This window comes from Catharus ustulatus, chromosome Z, assembly GCF_009819885.2.
Source record: "Catharus ustulatus isolate bCatUst1 chromosome Z, bCatUst1.pri.v2, whole genome shotgun sequence".
NCBI classification, from domain to species: Eukaryota; Metazoa; Chordata; class Aves; order Passeriformes; family Turdidae; genus Catharus; species Catharus ustulatus.
The window spans coordinates 11522345-11539533 of record NC_046262.2 but is presented as its reverse complement, the minus strand read 5'-3'; the positions used below and the strand labels follow the sequence as shown (position 1 = coordinate 11539533).

Here is a 17189-nt window from a genome sequence, read left to right as displayed (position 1 = left end):
CAACCTTGATGATTCTGTGATTCTGTCACTCTGAGGACCATGCTTAGAACTTTGTCTCCTTTTCTTCTTGTGCATATGCATCTGTGCTATGCAGGCACTTGATGTGGTTGCCAGCAGGGCTGTTTCCAGTGCTGGAAAATACCACACCCATACCTCTCCTCCATCTCAGGCTTTGCTCATGAGTCCCAGTAAATCTGCATTAAAGCCCCTGTTGCAAGGTTGGCAAGCCTGTTGGCTGAGACACTCCTGCAGGACTTTTACAACAACATCACCTCCTTCCTTCCAGCCCTTATTTGAATGCATCTCAGTGAAGACGTATTCATCTGTTTTGAGACAAGACTGTGTCTTCTGTCTGCTGACTCATCTCTGCATCTCTTATTCACAGCCAGAGAAAAGAGACCATCACTGAGGCAGCAGCAACTCCTGTGCCAGGAGCTGTGCAGAGGAGCCTGGCAATAGCTGATGCTCTAGGTGACAGAAGTTACTTCTGAAATGCAGAGGCAAAGGAGAGAAGGGGCTCTGGGACATCACAAAGCCCTCTAGAGTGATTGTGTATCACTAGCCATGCTGATGAGTATTCCTTGCATGCTGAGTGCTGAACTGTGCTGCCATATCAAACGTGCCCTGGTTGGGAAAAGCATCCAGCTCACATACCACCAGTACATTTCTGGAGTCAGGAACCAAAACAGTTCCTGCTAATTTGGAGAGGAAGCTCCAGTGAATAACAAGAAAAGAATACATCCCATTTGTGGTTATTTAAGAAATGATATCACAGAGGTTGAAGTCATAGCTGCAGTCAGTTTGGCTCCATGGGCTGGCAAGCACGGAGTTCCCTGCCCTGGCAGCCAATAGAGCTCCCCCCTTACCGCCCCTTCCAGATACTCCTGCAGCAGTGCCTGGCCTGGCTCTGCTCTCTCCTGCAGGACTACTGACGTTGCTTCCCACCACCTTTTCCTCCCCTGCCTAATAGTGCTTGCATGACCCCAGATACCTGTAAAAATCCAGATTTCAGAGGATTGTAAAAAAATTACCAAGACTCCCCCTCTTGGCATATGTCTGTGCCAAGAGCAGAAACTTTACAACCACTCTTCCTTCCCCAGGACATTCCAGTCCTTTGTGATTGTCTTTAGGGAGGCCTCTCTGAGGAGCAGCTTGCTGAAACCTTCTCCTCTCTGGTTTTGGCTCCGTGCTCTTTGCCCCCTTCACTGAGGACAGATTGTTCTGGTTGTTGAAGCAAGCTGCAGACTGTTCTTGTTCTATTCTTTGCTGCTTCCCCCACTTTGCAATGATTAAGGACAGCTTTTCAGCATCAAAAGGTATTTGATCCTACTAAATGCTGGGCCCATTTAACTGTTTTCTTCTGTGGACAAAAGAGAGAGGGTTGAGCACAGAATTTTCTCATGCATGTTAGATCTCCATCGTATTGTTTCACTGTGGTTGACAGAAAGTAGCCAATATTTTTGAGAAATGTAGTAGAATAAAAAAAAAACCCATAACACCCACAACACTTTTTTCTATTTGCCCTGAAATATTCAAAAACTTAAATAGTCATCATTTAAAGGCACAGGATAAAAATAATCAATTTCCAGTAAACATTAGTTGCTTAACTTCTTAAAAATTTAAATATTTAGTGTTTTCATTTTCCATTCTCCAACTGAAAACAGATTTGTGGTAGATTTTCAAGAAAAGAAAAATTACAAAGGTAACTACCTCTTTTTCTGGAATGCTCCTCAAATCACCTTCAAAAAAAGTTGTCAAGTGCATTTAGCAGCTGACATTGCCTTTAAAACACCCAAAATCTGTTTGTGCTTCCTGAGAGTGAGGGAAAAAGGCGAGTAAACGTAAAGGTTAGGAGTGCTGTAGTTGTGTGGCCAGGCAGAGCACTCTGTCTCACAGGTGCTGCTGGCATGTGCACCCTTTGGGCTGGAAACTCTCCTGAGCCCAGAGGGGCGAGATGAGGGTCACTGGTGTGGGGTCAGACCTTAGTGAAGACTGGACTGGGACTCTGTTACAAAGCAGGTCTGGGGCCAGCACCCAGCAGGCAGGTTGGTGGTGACCAGTCACTTAGGAATTACCTCAGTAGCATGAGCACAGTCTGGATGGGCCAGCTGGTCTCTGCTCTGGAGAGCAGACAATTAATTTCAGCTGGATAACGACAAACCACACAGGGAGACAGCATTTTTGGATATAAAACCATTTTATTTAGAGTCAGAGTTCAGTTGTGTTTGGAACTAGATGATCTGTAAGATTTTCTTCCAATGCAAACCACTCGGTGATTCTGTAATTTAATTGGATTACAGCTTGGTTTAAAATCAGAATACTTTTCCCTTGACAGTGTACTTATTATGATGGTTTCTTTTTTAGTGTATGTGAAACTTTCTTAATTTTAATGTCAGGAAAAAAACACAAAGGCTTAGAGGCTTATCCTGTAAAATTAATCTTCTTTGCTACACAGTGTTCTGGGACTTCATGCTTGCTATTTTTTTTAAACCTGTAGTCCACACAAACAACCCTACTGATTTCTCTGCCAAGAAGAAGAAGATACTCTCGTATCTGTCCTTGTCATAGCTGAAGAGCTTCACCACAACAATGGTGACAGGTGGCACATTAAGAAACAGCGATAGAACCTGTTAACTAAACTGCAAAACAACCAGGGCCACTTTTTTGAGACACTTCTTATAAAGTCTATAAGGCATTTCTTATACCATCCCTCCTACCTAAATTCAACACAAATTCTGAATTTTTAGAAACTTCAATTGACTTAAATGGACTTTGTCATTAGTTTATAGATCATGTTAGGCCTCATAGTATATTTTTCTTAGTTAATTCAGTCCAGTACTGAACTACAAAATGACGAGATAGTTCAGGCTTTTCAGACAAAACCAACAATCAAATAGGTATGCATGTATTCAGTGATAGTTAGAAAATAATGAAGAAAAATTTTGGAGTTCTGATGAAACCTCTATATCCTTTGTGTTAAATTATGAATTCACTGAACTCTGCTTACAGCTTTGTGCACAGTAATAGAGCAGGTACTACCAAATAAATTGCATCACACCCTGATGTAATCTGAGACACCTGATAGCCTGTTAATAATTTTTCAGATTGGTAACTCATTAACCATCTCAGAAATGTCACTGTCCGTTTTCCAGAGGAATGTAGAGTTAACATCCATGTGTGTCTGTATGTGCCTGGGCTTACTGGCAGAGGGAAGGAAAGGCAGCAGAATGCAGCTGAGTGTCCAGAAAATAACTTATTTTTTTGCTTTCAAGAGCCCATGTTTCAATCTGCTGCAATTGTCTTAATGTCAATGGAAATTCTGTGCATGAAGAATTTCTTTATTGGGGTGTGAGGCTGAATTCCAAGGACCAACTTGTTGTTCAGTGAAAACCATTTCTCTATCCCTCAGTGCCTCTTTTTTGTCTTTGCCGAGTGTGGACAGGCAGCAGCCTAGATAATGTTCGTAGCCCTTTATCTCTTCTGCGTTCCCAGGAGGTCCCTGTAGATCAATTCACAAAACAAAGACAGTGGATGGAAGGATGTTACATTTTCACAAAGGCAGTATTTCTGAATCAGTAAATGATACTAGTAAATAAGTATTGTCCCCTGCTTGTGCCTTAATGTGCAATCAGCTGCCACATGAGAAATATAAAAGAATATTCTAAGTCTTGCACAAGCTTCAGTTTAGTACCAGGAAGTACCTGTTGATGAGAGATAAGCAGACTGCCAGGATGCAAGTGGTATTAGTCTAGCTAGCAATTGCCTAAAATAATTCTCTGCTTTTGCCAGGAAATGACGCAGTTTTTCGTTCTTGCTCAGTGTTTCATCCTTGGCCAGAACAGGGCTCTCCCTTCATTTCCCACTTGCTCCTACACTGATTTCTACATGCTGCCTTTGCCATCAGCCTTGATCTTATGTGTTCACCTTGCTACTGCCCCAGAGGGCCAGGGAGCACACACAGGCTATTTCCTACCCCTAAGGAGTCTATCAGCATCCTGATTCCCTACCAAAAGTGGTACATTATCTTACTGACAATGTTTGTCACCTTCTGCAGACCGAGTTGCTAATAGCTGTGTCTAGGCAGAGAGCAATTTTTCCTCATCATATGGATGTTTAATCTTTTCAGCTTTCTTCTTGCTGCAAATGAACACAAGCTCAGCATCTCCCCAGAGGTTCTAACCACCAGTGGATCTTCAAAGTGGCAATTAATCATCAGGAAAAAAATATACACTGGTGAGGGGTTTTTTCTTTGTGAGCCACAACTGACAGTCTTTTACTTACATGCTTCTATTATGTTTTGAGTAAACGATTGAACCAGAGAATTTTTTCAACCCTATCAACTATGAAAGCAGCAAAACCTGTTGTAAAAACACAACCCTTTGGGAAAGCAGCGCTTTTCCACAGCCACTTTCCCTCAATCTTATCTCTCAGCAATGGCAGTATGAGCCTCTCTCCTGCTCTCCAGCCCTGTGGGCAGAGACCAGAAGAGGCATTATCTTTAAAAGAGATTTAATGGAAAGGCTCTCGGAACTCCACAGCAATTGTCCAGGGAAGCAGTGTGATTGCGGGTTGGGCCAGGCACAGTCTCCAGTGTCACCTTGGAGACCTGCTGGCAAGCTCCAGGCCTCCCAAAAAAGGGGGGGGCAAGGCAGCCGGGTGTGTAAACAAGCACAACGAGGTGGATAAGAAAGCTTTTCAGTGAGGCCGCAGCCCATTCTCACCTGAGTTTGCTTGAGCTCTAAGACACAGAAGTCTCCTGAGTATCTCCCAGTCCTGCAGGTTCAGAAAACTACTGGTAAAAAAATTTTTTTTGTTTCCTGTTTGCTACTTCACAGTGAGTTTCTCTGATCAACTAAGATCTAATTTTAATTAGATCTAATTTTTAAATCGAATTTTAAAAATTTATTTTAATAAATAGATAAAATTTTTCATTTATATATATAAATAAATATGTATGTGTATATGCAAAAGAGCAGCCATGGTAATGTCCACCTGTCAGAAGGTTGGAGCTGGATGATGCTGATCACGATGGAGAGATAGAGAGATGGGAGGCTGCTGCAGGGTTTGTGGGGCTGGGAACCTAGATTTTTAAGGAAGTGTTTAGATGGTTGCCAAACACTCCTGAAGTTTTCATGCTTTAATAATTTGATGAAATTATAAGAAGTAAACTAAATATGTGCCATTGGTTTAGGCCATTTAATCTATTCTTCAATCGTGAGATCTTCTGCTCTGGGGTCGGTGTGTGCTGCCTGAGTCCTTGACTAGGTCAGGGGCCTGGGCAATCCAGAGGTTAAGTATAGGACTCTGCCCATCATACTGTAGTGGTTTTTAGGATTTTTCATTGGAGACTTTTGGGCTCAGCTGAAGGATAATATCTAAACAAATGCTGCAGAGCTTAGACTGAATCTGACTCTTTCCAGGTTTAATCCCCAGACACAGAGGAATGTAAAGGGATCTGGTTACTGAACAGCCAAGATTCTTCTGGAAAAATCCAACCTAAAATTAAAGGCTTTGTATTTGTTAGCAATAAGTGCAATCATTTCTGTTTGGCCTGCACAACACAACATCACCTATAGAAACAAACAATGCTGACAGTGTGGGGTATTGTAATTGTCCATAATCTAGGCTGTTAAAACAAAACCCTCTAGAATTCAAAGTTAAAATAAACACTGCTGGCTAATTTCACTGAGGGAGACATCTGATATTTTTGGCTGAGATAAACAAATTAAAACCTTGTGGAATTACTGTTATGACCTGTTCTAGTTTTAATAATGGTATTAAGAAGTAGTACATTTGTATTCACATTATGCAGTGAAATGTTATATTCAACAAACTCTGATTGTATCTTTAATTACTTCACGTTATCCAAAAAGGAGCAAGAGCAAAATGATAGGGAGGAAAGAGCATGTGAATTACTGGGATTCCTCCTTCCTTGCGCTGATTTGGAATCTCATTTCTTACAATACAGCCTAGGAAGGGTTTACTTCTAACTTAAGCCTGCAGCCAACAGAAATAGGAAAGTGGTAAAAGTATCACTATGGACCAGGCTTGCATGTAGCAGGTTTTATATTTAACTGGTTTTCTGTATTTTTTGGTTGTATAAAAAGGGTTCTCAAATGCTTACTGCCATGTGGCACAGGAGTCAGGTCCTATTTAAGAGGCTTTAATGTGATGTGAAAGTGCAATTTACAAACAGACTTTAATTGCTGAATTTTGTGTAGAAACATATTGGTGATTTAGTTAGTAAACATTATAGAGAATGCAGATTTGCAAAAAGCACCAGAAATATTTATTATACCAGAGGGGAAAAACAGTGGGAATATCTTTACCTAGTATATTGGTGAGATTATGGGAGTGCTCTGGAGTTGACCCATTTCAGAAGGAATACTGGGGAAAAATTGAGAAGTTCAAGGGCAACAGCACAATTATCTGACATCTGGAAATTCATGTTGTACCAGGAGCTGTGTTTCTGAGCTATATATCCTCAGCTATGCCTAATTACCAAAGTGAATTTAAAAGGGTCCTTCAAGTACTTACACCTGGACACATTTTTAATAGGTAGCTCTTTAATCTTCTAAAAGAGAGTAAAGCAGCATCTAATATGGTGGAAATTCAGACTAGAAACAACATATATTAAAAGAAAAATTATTCAATACTGGAACAACTTAGCCTAGAGATGGTGAGTTCTGGGGCAGAAATGCTTATAGATGTGGAAGCAAACTTTATTCTTACTGCAGAAATTACCAGCATTGGCCAGTTTCAGTGGCTTTTATTGAGTTTCAAGAGATCACAACAGATAATAAATCAGATTATTCCTCCCTAGCTTCAACTCATGAGTCTTACAGCAATGATTACTTGATGCACATTGCAGTATTCTGGAAATTACTCCTCTGAACCTGAGGCAAGGAGATGTGTGTGTTTGTGTTGATTTTTGCAGTGTGCAGTGCAGATGAATTATGTCCTCATTGGTCCCACTCTTTATAGAATTCCTTAAAGACATAATGGTATATAGATGTATAGTTGGTATATATTATATATAAGCAACAGTACATTATTATATAATGTAAATATAGTTTGCACTGTGTTTATGCAATCTCACTGTATTTTAAAGTCTTTCCAGCGAAACATTTCCCCTTAAGGACAGGTCGTTTTTTGCAGAAAATAGTTTTGGCTGCTGATCTCACACAGCTGTGAGATCTTCCTGGTTAATGAGTTCCCAGAAGAACTTCGCTTGCTCTGTCTGAAGCAAAGGCCAACATGCTCTATATTTTAACCTCTCTAGACTTCTGCTAGTACTGAAAACATTTGGGGAGTACAAAACCATTTTATTTTTCTATTTTTCCAAGCCCAGCTGAAGTCATCTGAAGTGGTTATAAAATTCAGCATATGTGGCATTACCAGCAGCCATAGCTAATGCTCTGTAAACAGGAGCAGAATGTTAAGATGAAACAGGGATTGGAAGTGCCACGTGCACTGACAGCCCCTCCAGGGTGGCTCAGCCTCATCTCCTCATCCTAGCACTGCCTCAGCAGAGCACCAGTGGCCCTCTGAGTCTAGAGCTCTGCTGTAACTTCTGTGACTCTTGTGTGCCCTGATCCCATGGCGCTTGAAAGGCCATAAAATATTTTGGGAATCTTCATGGCCTGCTGCAGACCCTACAACCAGGCTGTGGAACAGCATTCTTGGCCCTGAGCATGTGCCCAGGATTCATTGTGGCCCTAAAATATCAGTATGGGTATGTGCAGCCCCGCTTTTCTTAGCACTACAAACAAAATCCCTGTGGGAGAGGGAGTGGGTCTCTGCCAGCTTGGGCACACTGCTCTTGGTGGTGCTGTTGCAGCACTGCAGAGTTTCACACTGGTTTTCCCTATTTTTATTTCACTGTCTTCCTCTGTAGGAAGCTGGAAGGCCTTTGTTGTGAAACCCAGCATGTGAAACCCTGGGGTGCTAAATACTGTGAAAGTTTGAAGTGTTAATTTGTTCTGCAGTTGTGTTTAAAAAGCAGTAGGTGTCATGTGTAGGTGACTGCTGTTGCTCAGACATACAATGGGAGAAATCTCTGCTCTGCAGAATCAGAACCTCAGTGGAACAAAAGTGAATCAAAGGCAAAGGTCCTCAGCCAGGGCAATTTTTGTGTTCCTGTGGTCAAATGATAGCTTCAAACCTGGCCAGGTGAAAGAGGCTTGGCAAGGATGCTGTGGACACAGGGGGAACCAGCCACACGTTCCTGAGTGCACCCACCAGTTGTCACAATGTTCTCATACTGTAGGCAGAAAATTCTTACCACAGTTTCCTGTCTCCATCTGGATTAATCACACAGTGGTTTGGCTGAGCCCTTCTTTCATGGTCGGTGGCCTATACTGGCAATTTCCCTTCCTGATAAAAGGATATAGGGAAAAGGAAATAGAGGGTCAAAATGGGTCATCATGAAAGAGCTGCTACAAGCAGCTTGCAAGTTAGGAATTTGGAATGCTTTGTATGCTAAGGTGGGTTTCAGCACTATGTCTGAATGTGAATCCATGCCATATCAGTGCTTTTGTCTTCCAGATGTCAGGAACAGCAAGGCATGATCAAGAGATGGTAATCAAAGCAAAAATAGAGCTGTCCAAAACCACTGACCCTTTAGAAAAACTTCGCCTCCAGTGTTTAGCGAGGGGATCTGCAGGCATCAAAGGACTTGCCAGGTGAGTATGTAGGACATCAAACCCATTATTCAGCCTAATAGTTCTAGCTGCAAGAGACTCACACCCTGAACAGGGACCAAGACTTGAGTTTCCTCATTTCAGTGCAAATGCCACAACCCACAAAGCCTGACACTGGGGCTCATGTATTTTTAGGACACAGGACAGACCTGCTCACCTTTTAAGGATTGAAAACTGTCAATCCCTCATGAGAAAGTGCTTCTGTGAGACCCTGAACAACTCCTGCCAGAGAAAGAAAGGGAACATTAACCATATATCTCTCCTTGGTGTTTTCTAAAATTATCTTAAGTATTTCAGCATTGGAGATTTTAAGCTTCCTTCCCTTTAGGGTATGGTGCCCTTGTTGCAATGGTGTCTTAACTGTCTAGTTTATAGGAAGCACCTAAAATCTTTTTGAAGCATCCCATCCCTACAAAAGGGTTGTTACATCCCTCCCAGGCCCCATAAACCACAGATTAGTCCAGATGGTGACCAACTGGAACTTCATCTAAATGTGGAACTTCATCTAAATGTGCAACCTGCGGAGGTCAGAGGGCTATAATGAACAGGAATACTATCAGCCTTTGCCTTGTTTAACTTCAGATTTATACAATTAATGCACCCAATCTAAACAAGTAATCTCTACTGTATTAGTGTAGGGGATTTCTGCCTGGATGTTTTTCCCTTTTCTTTTCTTTTTTTCCCCCTCAGAATACAGAACAGGAGGAAATGTTATCTCAGTAAGGTGAATCTCTGTTCCAGTACTGTTTTAAACCACTGCAGCACTTTCCATGTTTTCCTATGCATTTTCCTCATGTTTCATGTTTTCCACAGAATATTTAGGATTATTGATAGGGACAACAGCGGAACCCTTGATTTCAATGAGTTTCTGAGAGGACTACAATATTACGCTGTGATGATCGATAAGGAAGAAGCAAAACAACTTTTTCAGACATTTGATAAAGACGGCAGTGGAACAATGGATTTTGATGAATTTATTGTTACACTGAGAGTGAGTCTGGGAATCTATGTTGTTATTGCATTAAAGGGATTATAATATATCTGAACAGAACAAAGTAGAATAGAATATTTACAAATAAACGGTTGTGATTTTTTCCCCATTAATTATGGCCTTGACTTAGATACCAAAATTCCTGTGTTGTAATCTGGGTACCTGTGTGGTTCAGCCCATCAATCTCACTTCTTTGTTGCATCTCTTTATGACAGGGGAGACTTTCTCTAATCCACCACAGTGATTGATTTTGTCTGAAATATCTTTGCTCTGCTGAAGCCTAAACAATTTAGATAGAAAATATTAGTACTTTGGGTAATTAGTAATTTCTTGTTGGAAATATTTAAAATTAGCAGATCAGAAAAGTGTTCTAGGTAACATTTTCTCTCTTATTGTCCATTTCCTATTGTATGGGTAGACACTGAAGTCTTCATCATATTGCACTTTTGAGGATACATTGCCCTTTCTAGCTCATGGACATTGTAGACCATCATCAGTATATTGTCCCATCTACCTTGAAAGTTTTGCTGCTAGCAGCAGCAAGTACTTGAATTTGGAACTGGACAAGAAGTTGGCAAAAATAAAATGATTCTGTTAATATTTCTTTACAGCCTCCCATGTCCAATGCAAGAAAAGAGGTTATCCTGCAGGCATTTCAGAAGTTAGACAAGACTGGAGATGGTGTCATAACAATTGACGACTTACGTGGGGTGTATAATGGAAAATATCATCCCAAATACTTAAATGGAGACTGGACAGAAGATCAAGTTTTTAGAGCCTTTCTTGATAATTTTGATTCACCCTATGATAAAGATGGGAAGGTGAGTGAAGTACCTAATTGCAAGCCATGAAATCACCATCTGACTCAGAATTTGACTTAGGTTACTAACTGTGGGAGTAGTTGCAGTACCAAACATCCATTTGCATCCCATTTATACGGAAAAAGCAAAGCAGATGCACAACCTGGGCACAGCATTCCTAGCTTGCACATTCTGAGGCAAAGGGGCTCTGCAGGGGGTACAAGGGTGGTTGTGAGATTGCATTAAGGCTTGTAGCCTTAATAATTGAATTTCACAGATTACCCTAAATACATCTTCACACTACCCCACAAAATTGCTTACTTTCAAGATCCACATAAATGGGGGATTTTTCACTTCTTAGGAGAGTAAATATTAGGATCCAGTTCAAAAGCAGGTTCCCTGCTTTGTTAAATACTTTAAGTCAGTTCTTCTCCAGTGTTACTGAGACACTTGACTTGGAAATTAGTTCACAATAGAGACAGATCTATTTACAGAAAGCTGGAGGGAGAATGGGGCTGGGACTGCTGCCACGGCTGTGTACCCTCACAAGACATGAGCTGGGACAGAGCTGGAAGCCCTTCCTGCACTCTGACACAACTCTCTGGTTCAGCTGCAAAGCCTGGGCACCTTTTGTGATGGATTTCTTATATAATAGCTTTGCAGCCATCTCTGAGACAAGCACACTTGCTTTCCCCTTGTTATGTGTTTGCAAACTTCTTTGAACAGTCTGAACTTAAATTTGTTGAGCATTTCAGAGCAATCCTGTATCTCCGTGGTTCATGTGGTGATATTCTCAATCTCAGCAATCAATAATAACAAACTAGGCTTTAAGTTTTTACCAGTACTTTGTGGAATCTTTTTAACACTTTCCACACCCCAGGCTGGACCTGGGTTTCAGGGTAGCATTGAACTGGTGACTCCTACCTGTCTAATTCCTCACCCAAATCCTTCACTTACTTTGTTCCCATCACTCAAGCTCTCAGCTGTAGAGAGGTGATGGGCTTTATCTACTGTGGCATGACTTTGCCCTTTGTAGAGCTGAATTTCATCCGTTCTGCTGCAGTGTCATCCTCAGAGATACTAGTTCAAAGCCAGCCAGCTATCTCCTTCAGCAGCAAAAGTGGTATCTAGCAAATTTAAAAAAAAAAAAAGTTCCTGCTTTGTGTGCTGTATTCATACCTGAACACATTAAATGAGTTCCCAAACTGATCCTTGATGAGTTCAGTGCCTGGTTACTCTGAGCATCCACCTCTTGTTCAGCAATCTTGATGTTAGCTCACCTGATTACTGCTTCTTCTGAGAACAGTTTGTGGCTTTCCTGAATCAGAAGACACTAATGATACCTACAATGTTTTTAGCAGAAATGCCTCAAGGCTGAGCATTTGTTAGAAAGGCCCTCTTCACTGTGGTCTTGCTGGGTGCCTCTGAAATAGGCAGTTTTAGTGAGGCTTGTGATGGTAGGACTGAAGTGGTCCCCTCTCCCTAATATCATGTTTTTCTAAGTTCTCAAACACACAGTGCAATCAGAGCAGATATCATGGAATCACAGAATATGCTAAGTTAGAAGGCACCACCAGAATCATCAGGTCCAACTCCTGGCCCTGCACAGCACACCCAGAAATCACACCATATGCCTGAGAGCATTATCCAAATGCTTTTTAAACTTTGTCAGGCTGGTGCTGTGAGCACTGCCCTGGGGAGCCTGTTCCAGTGCCAAACACCCTCTGGGGAAGAACTTTCTCCTGATATCCAACCTAAACTTCCCCTGACACAACTTCAGGCCATTCTCTTACATCCTGTCTGTGTCACTACAGAGCAGAGATCAGTGTCTGCCCCACATCTTCCCCTCGTGAGGGAGCTGTAACTGCAATGAGGTGTCCCCTCAGTCTCCTCCAGGCTGAACAGACCCAGTGACCTCAGCCTCTCCTCACATGGCTTCTCCTCCAGACCCTTCACCATCCTCATTGCCCTCCTTTGGACATTCTGTCATAGCTGAATGTCTTTTAAATATTGTTATGTATTTTCTATGTGATGTTTATTCAAAGAATGATCTACACAATTCAAGAGTTAAGGCATCACAAGAGACATGCACAGTTTATTTCTTTGCTAATTTGATTATTTATTTTTTAATGGTCATTTTTAAATCTCAAACCTTCATTAAGGGAGACTTGTTTAGAGCAATGGGTGGATATAAAGTACCAAGCTGTCTCTGAATTGCATCAGAAACACCATCCGCTTATCAATAATTATGCAAAGAACCAGCATCCCTGGAGAAAAGTATGTTAAAAAGTTTGTCTTCTTAGGCAGCAGTGATTTTAACTTCATTTCCTGCTAAAATTAGTTAAACTTGACATGTTTCATCTCCACCCAAGTGTTGTGGAGGACAAGAGGTCTTGTTTCTAGCAAAGTGAAATTAAGCAAATTTTAAGTGTCTTAATTCCTCCTGTTGCATTCCTTTCTGTTAGCAACAACATGAAATAGCAGATGTTCAGTTTCATTAAGAGTTCTTCTCAATGTGTGGCTTTGACTTACAGCATTAAATAAAACCAAACATTAATTTTCTTATTTTTAATTTCTCTGTCTCAGGTCACAACAGAAGAATTTCTTAATTACTATGCCGGAGTCAGCGCTTCAATTGATACAGATGTGTACTTTATCCTCATGATGAAGAATGCATGGAAACTCTGATCACACAGTTAAAGAAGCAAGACTTTTCTTTCACTCTTTATAGATTCCTCTGATTAAATCTATGCACAACAACACCCTCTTGTTCCATAACAACAGTTCCAAGCAACTATGCCAATTACATTCAATCTGCAGACCCCAGGGGATCAGAGAATAGATCTGGCATTTGGCTGCCCCACACATCTGTCCTTTTTCTCTTTGCATTCCTGGTCTTTTCCAAGATGAGCTTCTCTATTCTTTTCTGACATCTACAGTAGGTCGCTGTGGCTCCTTGCAATGTTAGCTACAGCTCTGTTTGGCAGAGAATGTAAGAGATGGAAACCAAAATATTCTGAAAGTGTGGCGATGTTGGACAGGCTGTTATAAATGGAAGAAAGTCTGTCATATAGACGTGTCGCCTGTAGCACTACAGTATCTCTTGGTTTCATGGGTTTCGCTAGTGTGATGGAGCACCTGCTGATCTTGCTGCAGGGAAGATGTGAGTTCCCAGTACTGGGAGGCTGGAGGGGTAATCGAAGAAGGGGAGACATGGACCAGCATAAATGCAAAATGCTTTTTAAAGCCCTGTTTTTTCCCCCTGTGTGAAGTTAGACCTCTGGTGCTTTGAGGCACTAACTTCATCAGGTTATCTTCCTAACATACAGTAAATTCATGAATACAAGCCGCACTGAGTATAAGCTGCATCTCTGGGTGTTGGCAAATATTTAGTTTTTTGTCCATAAATAAGCCGCACCTAAATATAAGCCGCTCTGTCGTTCACAGCGAGGACCCACGTGCAACAAAGTTGCCAAATACTAACAGAACCGTGGCAGGGCGGGGTTTACTGGCTCAACTAAGGCTGTGCAGGCTTGGCCCGCTAGGGGCTGCTGACGGGGCCAGGTGGCCCAGCTCGGTGGTGCCGCTCGGGGCTGGTCACCGCCTCTGGGTTCACTTGCCCCGGCTCCGCTCACGCCGTGGCGCCGGCCGGGCACGGAGCACCCCCTGCTCCCGCCACAGCGGCGGAGGGCGGGGGCAGAGCCCCCCCTCCCCGAGCCGCAGCAATGGCGGCGCGGGGTCCCCCCGTCTCTCCCCCGTGCTGCGGCAGAGGAGGGAGGAAGAGAGCTCTCCTGCCTCTCTCCCCGCCCCCCGTGCTGCCTGCAGGGAGCCAGGGCAACAGAGTAACAATTTGTAACAATTGCGAAATGCCGGCTTTTACTGGCAGGTGCTTGGCTTGGCGCCCTGGCTGGCACGTCTGGGGTTGTAAATGTCAGAAAATTATTCACATATTAGCCGCCCCCGAGTATTAGCCGCACTTCCGGGTTTCCACCAAAATTTTTGTCAAATTGCTGCGGCTTGTATTCGTGAAATTACTGTACTTTAAACCATCTAAAAGTTCTAATTCAATCCTTGTACTCTAATTTCTCTCTAAAAAATTCAAAAAACCCCCAACTCAGTAATACCAACACCTTGGTTCACAACTAAACATACAGACAACTTTCCTGTGCATACCATGTTTGAACCCCCTGTGCAGCTTCTTAGAGATTTTTCACTCCCCTCCTCCTGCTTTGATTCCTTCATTTCTGTACTGTGAGATCATTTTAATTGTATTTTTCTTCAAAGGGGATAAATGCATTACAGTATTCTTTTACTCTCTGTTCCTGGAATGTTTGCTGACCTGGTAGCTGTTGCCTGTACATACCTACACTGGAAGTTGTTTACTACTTGTTTGCATTTGCAGTGTTTATGAAAAGAAATTACTTCAGGGAGCTTTCTTGGAAGTGAAGAACTAGTAACTTTCTTATCTTCTTGTCTTCTGTTTCTGATGCTTAATAAAGATTGGGAACCTACCCTTCTTATTGCACCAACTAGTCTGTCTCTGCTCATATTTTGTCCTTTGTCCATGCAGATGAGAAATGGTACACAAAAGAAACGATAAAAAAAATTCCAGAAAAATCCTAGTGTGTGAGTGTGTGGTACCTAATTTTTACTGCTTTGATACCTTTTTCTTTTTTCTTCTACTTTCTGCTCCTCTGTCATCATTTTGCTGCTCTCCCAGACTGAGAAGCTGCTGCTACAGCAAAGAGCAAATGGCTTGTGCATGGCAGCATCTGCTCCATTTCAGGCTGGCAGTCAGCTAAAAGCAGTGCAGGGTTGTAGAATGGACTTCAAAACAGATTTTCTGATGAAGTCGCAGCTCTTAGCCTGGGTTGCTAGCAGTTCAAACACTGAAGTTTTGAGAGCTTGCTGCACTGATCCTCTGCAAACCTTGTTTTTCTTTTGTCCAGCAATGATCTCAGTATGAGCAACAGCTGCTTGCAATTCCTTAGTGAAGGCTGTGCAAACTCTATTATTTTCTTGATCAGTGAGACTCTGGAAACTCTGCATCCTGGCTGACACTGGAAACTAGTGCAGAAACTCTCTTTATGATTGCCAGCCATCATAAGAGGCGGCTTTACTTACTGCAATATTACTGAAGTGCCAGTATGAATGAAAAACAAACTTACTATCAAATAGGGACTGTACGTGGTCTAGCAGCTTGAATAGAATCCATGCACTTATCTTTCATTAATTGATTTCACAACATGGTGTCATGCTATCTGTCTTCTCTTTCAAACAGAAAGAAAGTAATGTGGATGGACTGTGGGAATCACAAAATGAAAGAAACATTTCCTTTTGACTTGCTATCTCATGTCTTCACGCTCTACAGTGATCTGACAGGCTGATATTTGTTCAAGTGAAGTGGAAGTTTTAATCTGAAGCTAGTTTGTCTTTGGTACTAATAACCTTCCAATTTTATTTAATCCCAAACCAATATACATTTTCAGAAGGGAGGATTGGTACTGAAAGCAACTATGCATTTTTGAAACCAGCAGAAGTTTTGTCACTGGCTTCTGGGAGCCTTAGCTGAGCCTGTGGGAGATGGGGAAAATCCTGTGCTTTAGGCTGAGCTGGAGTAATGGGATTTATGTGGGGACTTGAAGGATGTGATCCAGGAGAGCTTAAACCCCCTCACCCTGGTGGTGTATCCCTGGTGCTCTTAGAAAGTCACCAGCTCAGGCTCGCCCGTGTGTGGACCTCATTGCTCACTGGATGTGTTTCCTGAGAACATGGTTCCCAACTGAGTAATTTCAACGTTTGTACAGAACCATGTTTCCAAGGGCTGGTTTCAGGTGCTTTTGAAGTTTCCTTCTGTGGGAACAGAGTTGTTCTTGGAGCAGTCTGAATAACAACTGGTAACTTCAGAAAAGGTGCTTTCAGGAAAATATAAATAATCTGGGAAACAAAAACCAGGATTTTTCACTAGTTATCAGATGCTGTAGGTACAAATTGGAATCTGCATGAAATGTAATTTGATTAATATGTGTGCAAAGTAATAGAAAGAAAACAGTCATTAGCTGCTGGAGAACATGCAGACTGGACACACACACACTGGACATATAGAAGCACTTACCAGGGACTAAAGGAAAGTTAGAGGGATTTGAACCAGACAAGAGGGATTTTCAAAACTAACAGCAAGTGCCCAGAGCCTCCCTTCAGGACTTCACTCTCCCTCTCTGTGATCTGGGAGACCCAAAAATGGAGCTGAAAGGCCCCATTCAGCTGCAGCTGCAGTGTGCTGGTTACAGACCCAGCAGATGTAGGAGATAACTGGTGGTGCTGTCCTGCCAGCCTGTGGCTCCACAGCACACGCAGCAGATTTTGGGAGATAAGTGGCAATGCACACCATTGTATCTGATGGTAGCATCAAGATGGAAGATCTTGGTTGGTGCTTCATGTTCGAAGCACTATTTCTTCATTCTGATTGTGCAACAGATGCTGAACAGGATGGCATAAACCACAGGAACATCTGAGTCTGCATGGCTGGGGGACAGTCCCAGAGGTGGAGGTTTTGCCTGCACCTTGAAATCCAGCCTGATGTGTGTCACAGCGTTTTGTCAGGAATAAGGTCTGCCCTTCCCAATGACCAGCACTGAAGTTTGCTCCAAAAATGTTGGTAGAGCCCTGCAGGAAAGAGGGAAAAGACTCCCTTAT

The 17189-nt window shown here is 42.2% G+C and overlaps 1 protein-coding gene across 1 annotated transcript; it reads left to right on the top strand.

Annotated features, from left to right (window-relative positions):
- Positions 1-4648: 4648 nt before the first annotated feature.
- CAPSL (calcyphosine like) lies at positions 4649-13883 on the top strand. Its single transcript, XM_033085799.1, has 5 exons — positions 4649-4795; positions 8548-8684; positions 9516-9693; positions 10305-10514; positions 13080-13883. Exons 2-5 carry the CDS (start codon positions 8548-8550, stop codon positions 13179-13181), a joined length of 627 nt encoding a protein of 208 aa, XP_032941690.1. The 5' UTR covers positions 4649-4795; the 3' UTR covers positions 13182-13883.
- Positions 13884-17189: the final 3306 nt, after the last annotated feature.

What these genes read in the sequence shown, in the direction of transcription:
- CAPSL (XM_033085799.1), top strand. Translation starts at nt 8,548, where the DNA reads ATGTCAGGAACAGCAAGGCATGATCAAGAGATGGTAATCAAAGCAAAA. An exon ending in GGCATCAAAGGACTTGCCAG is followed by an intron (nt 8,685 to 9,515) that starts GTGAGTATGTAG and finishes TGTTTTCCACAG; the next exon opens with AATATTTAGGATTATTGATA. An exon ending in CCTATGATAAAGATGGGAAG is followed by an intron (nt 10,515 to 13,079) that starts GTGAGTGAAGTA and finishes TCTCTGTCTCAG; the next exon opens with GTCACAACAGAAGAATTTCT.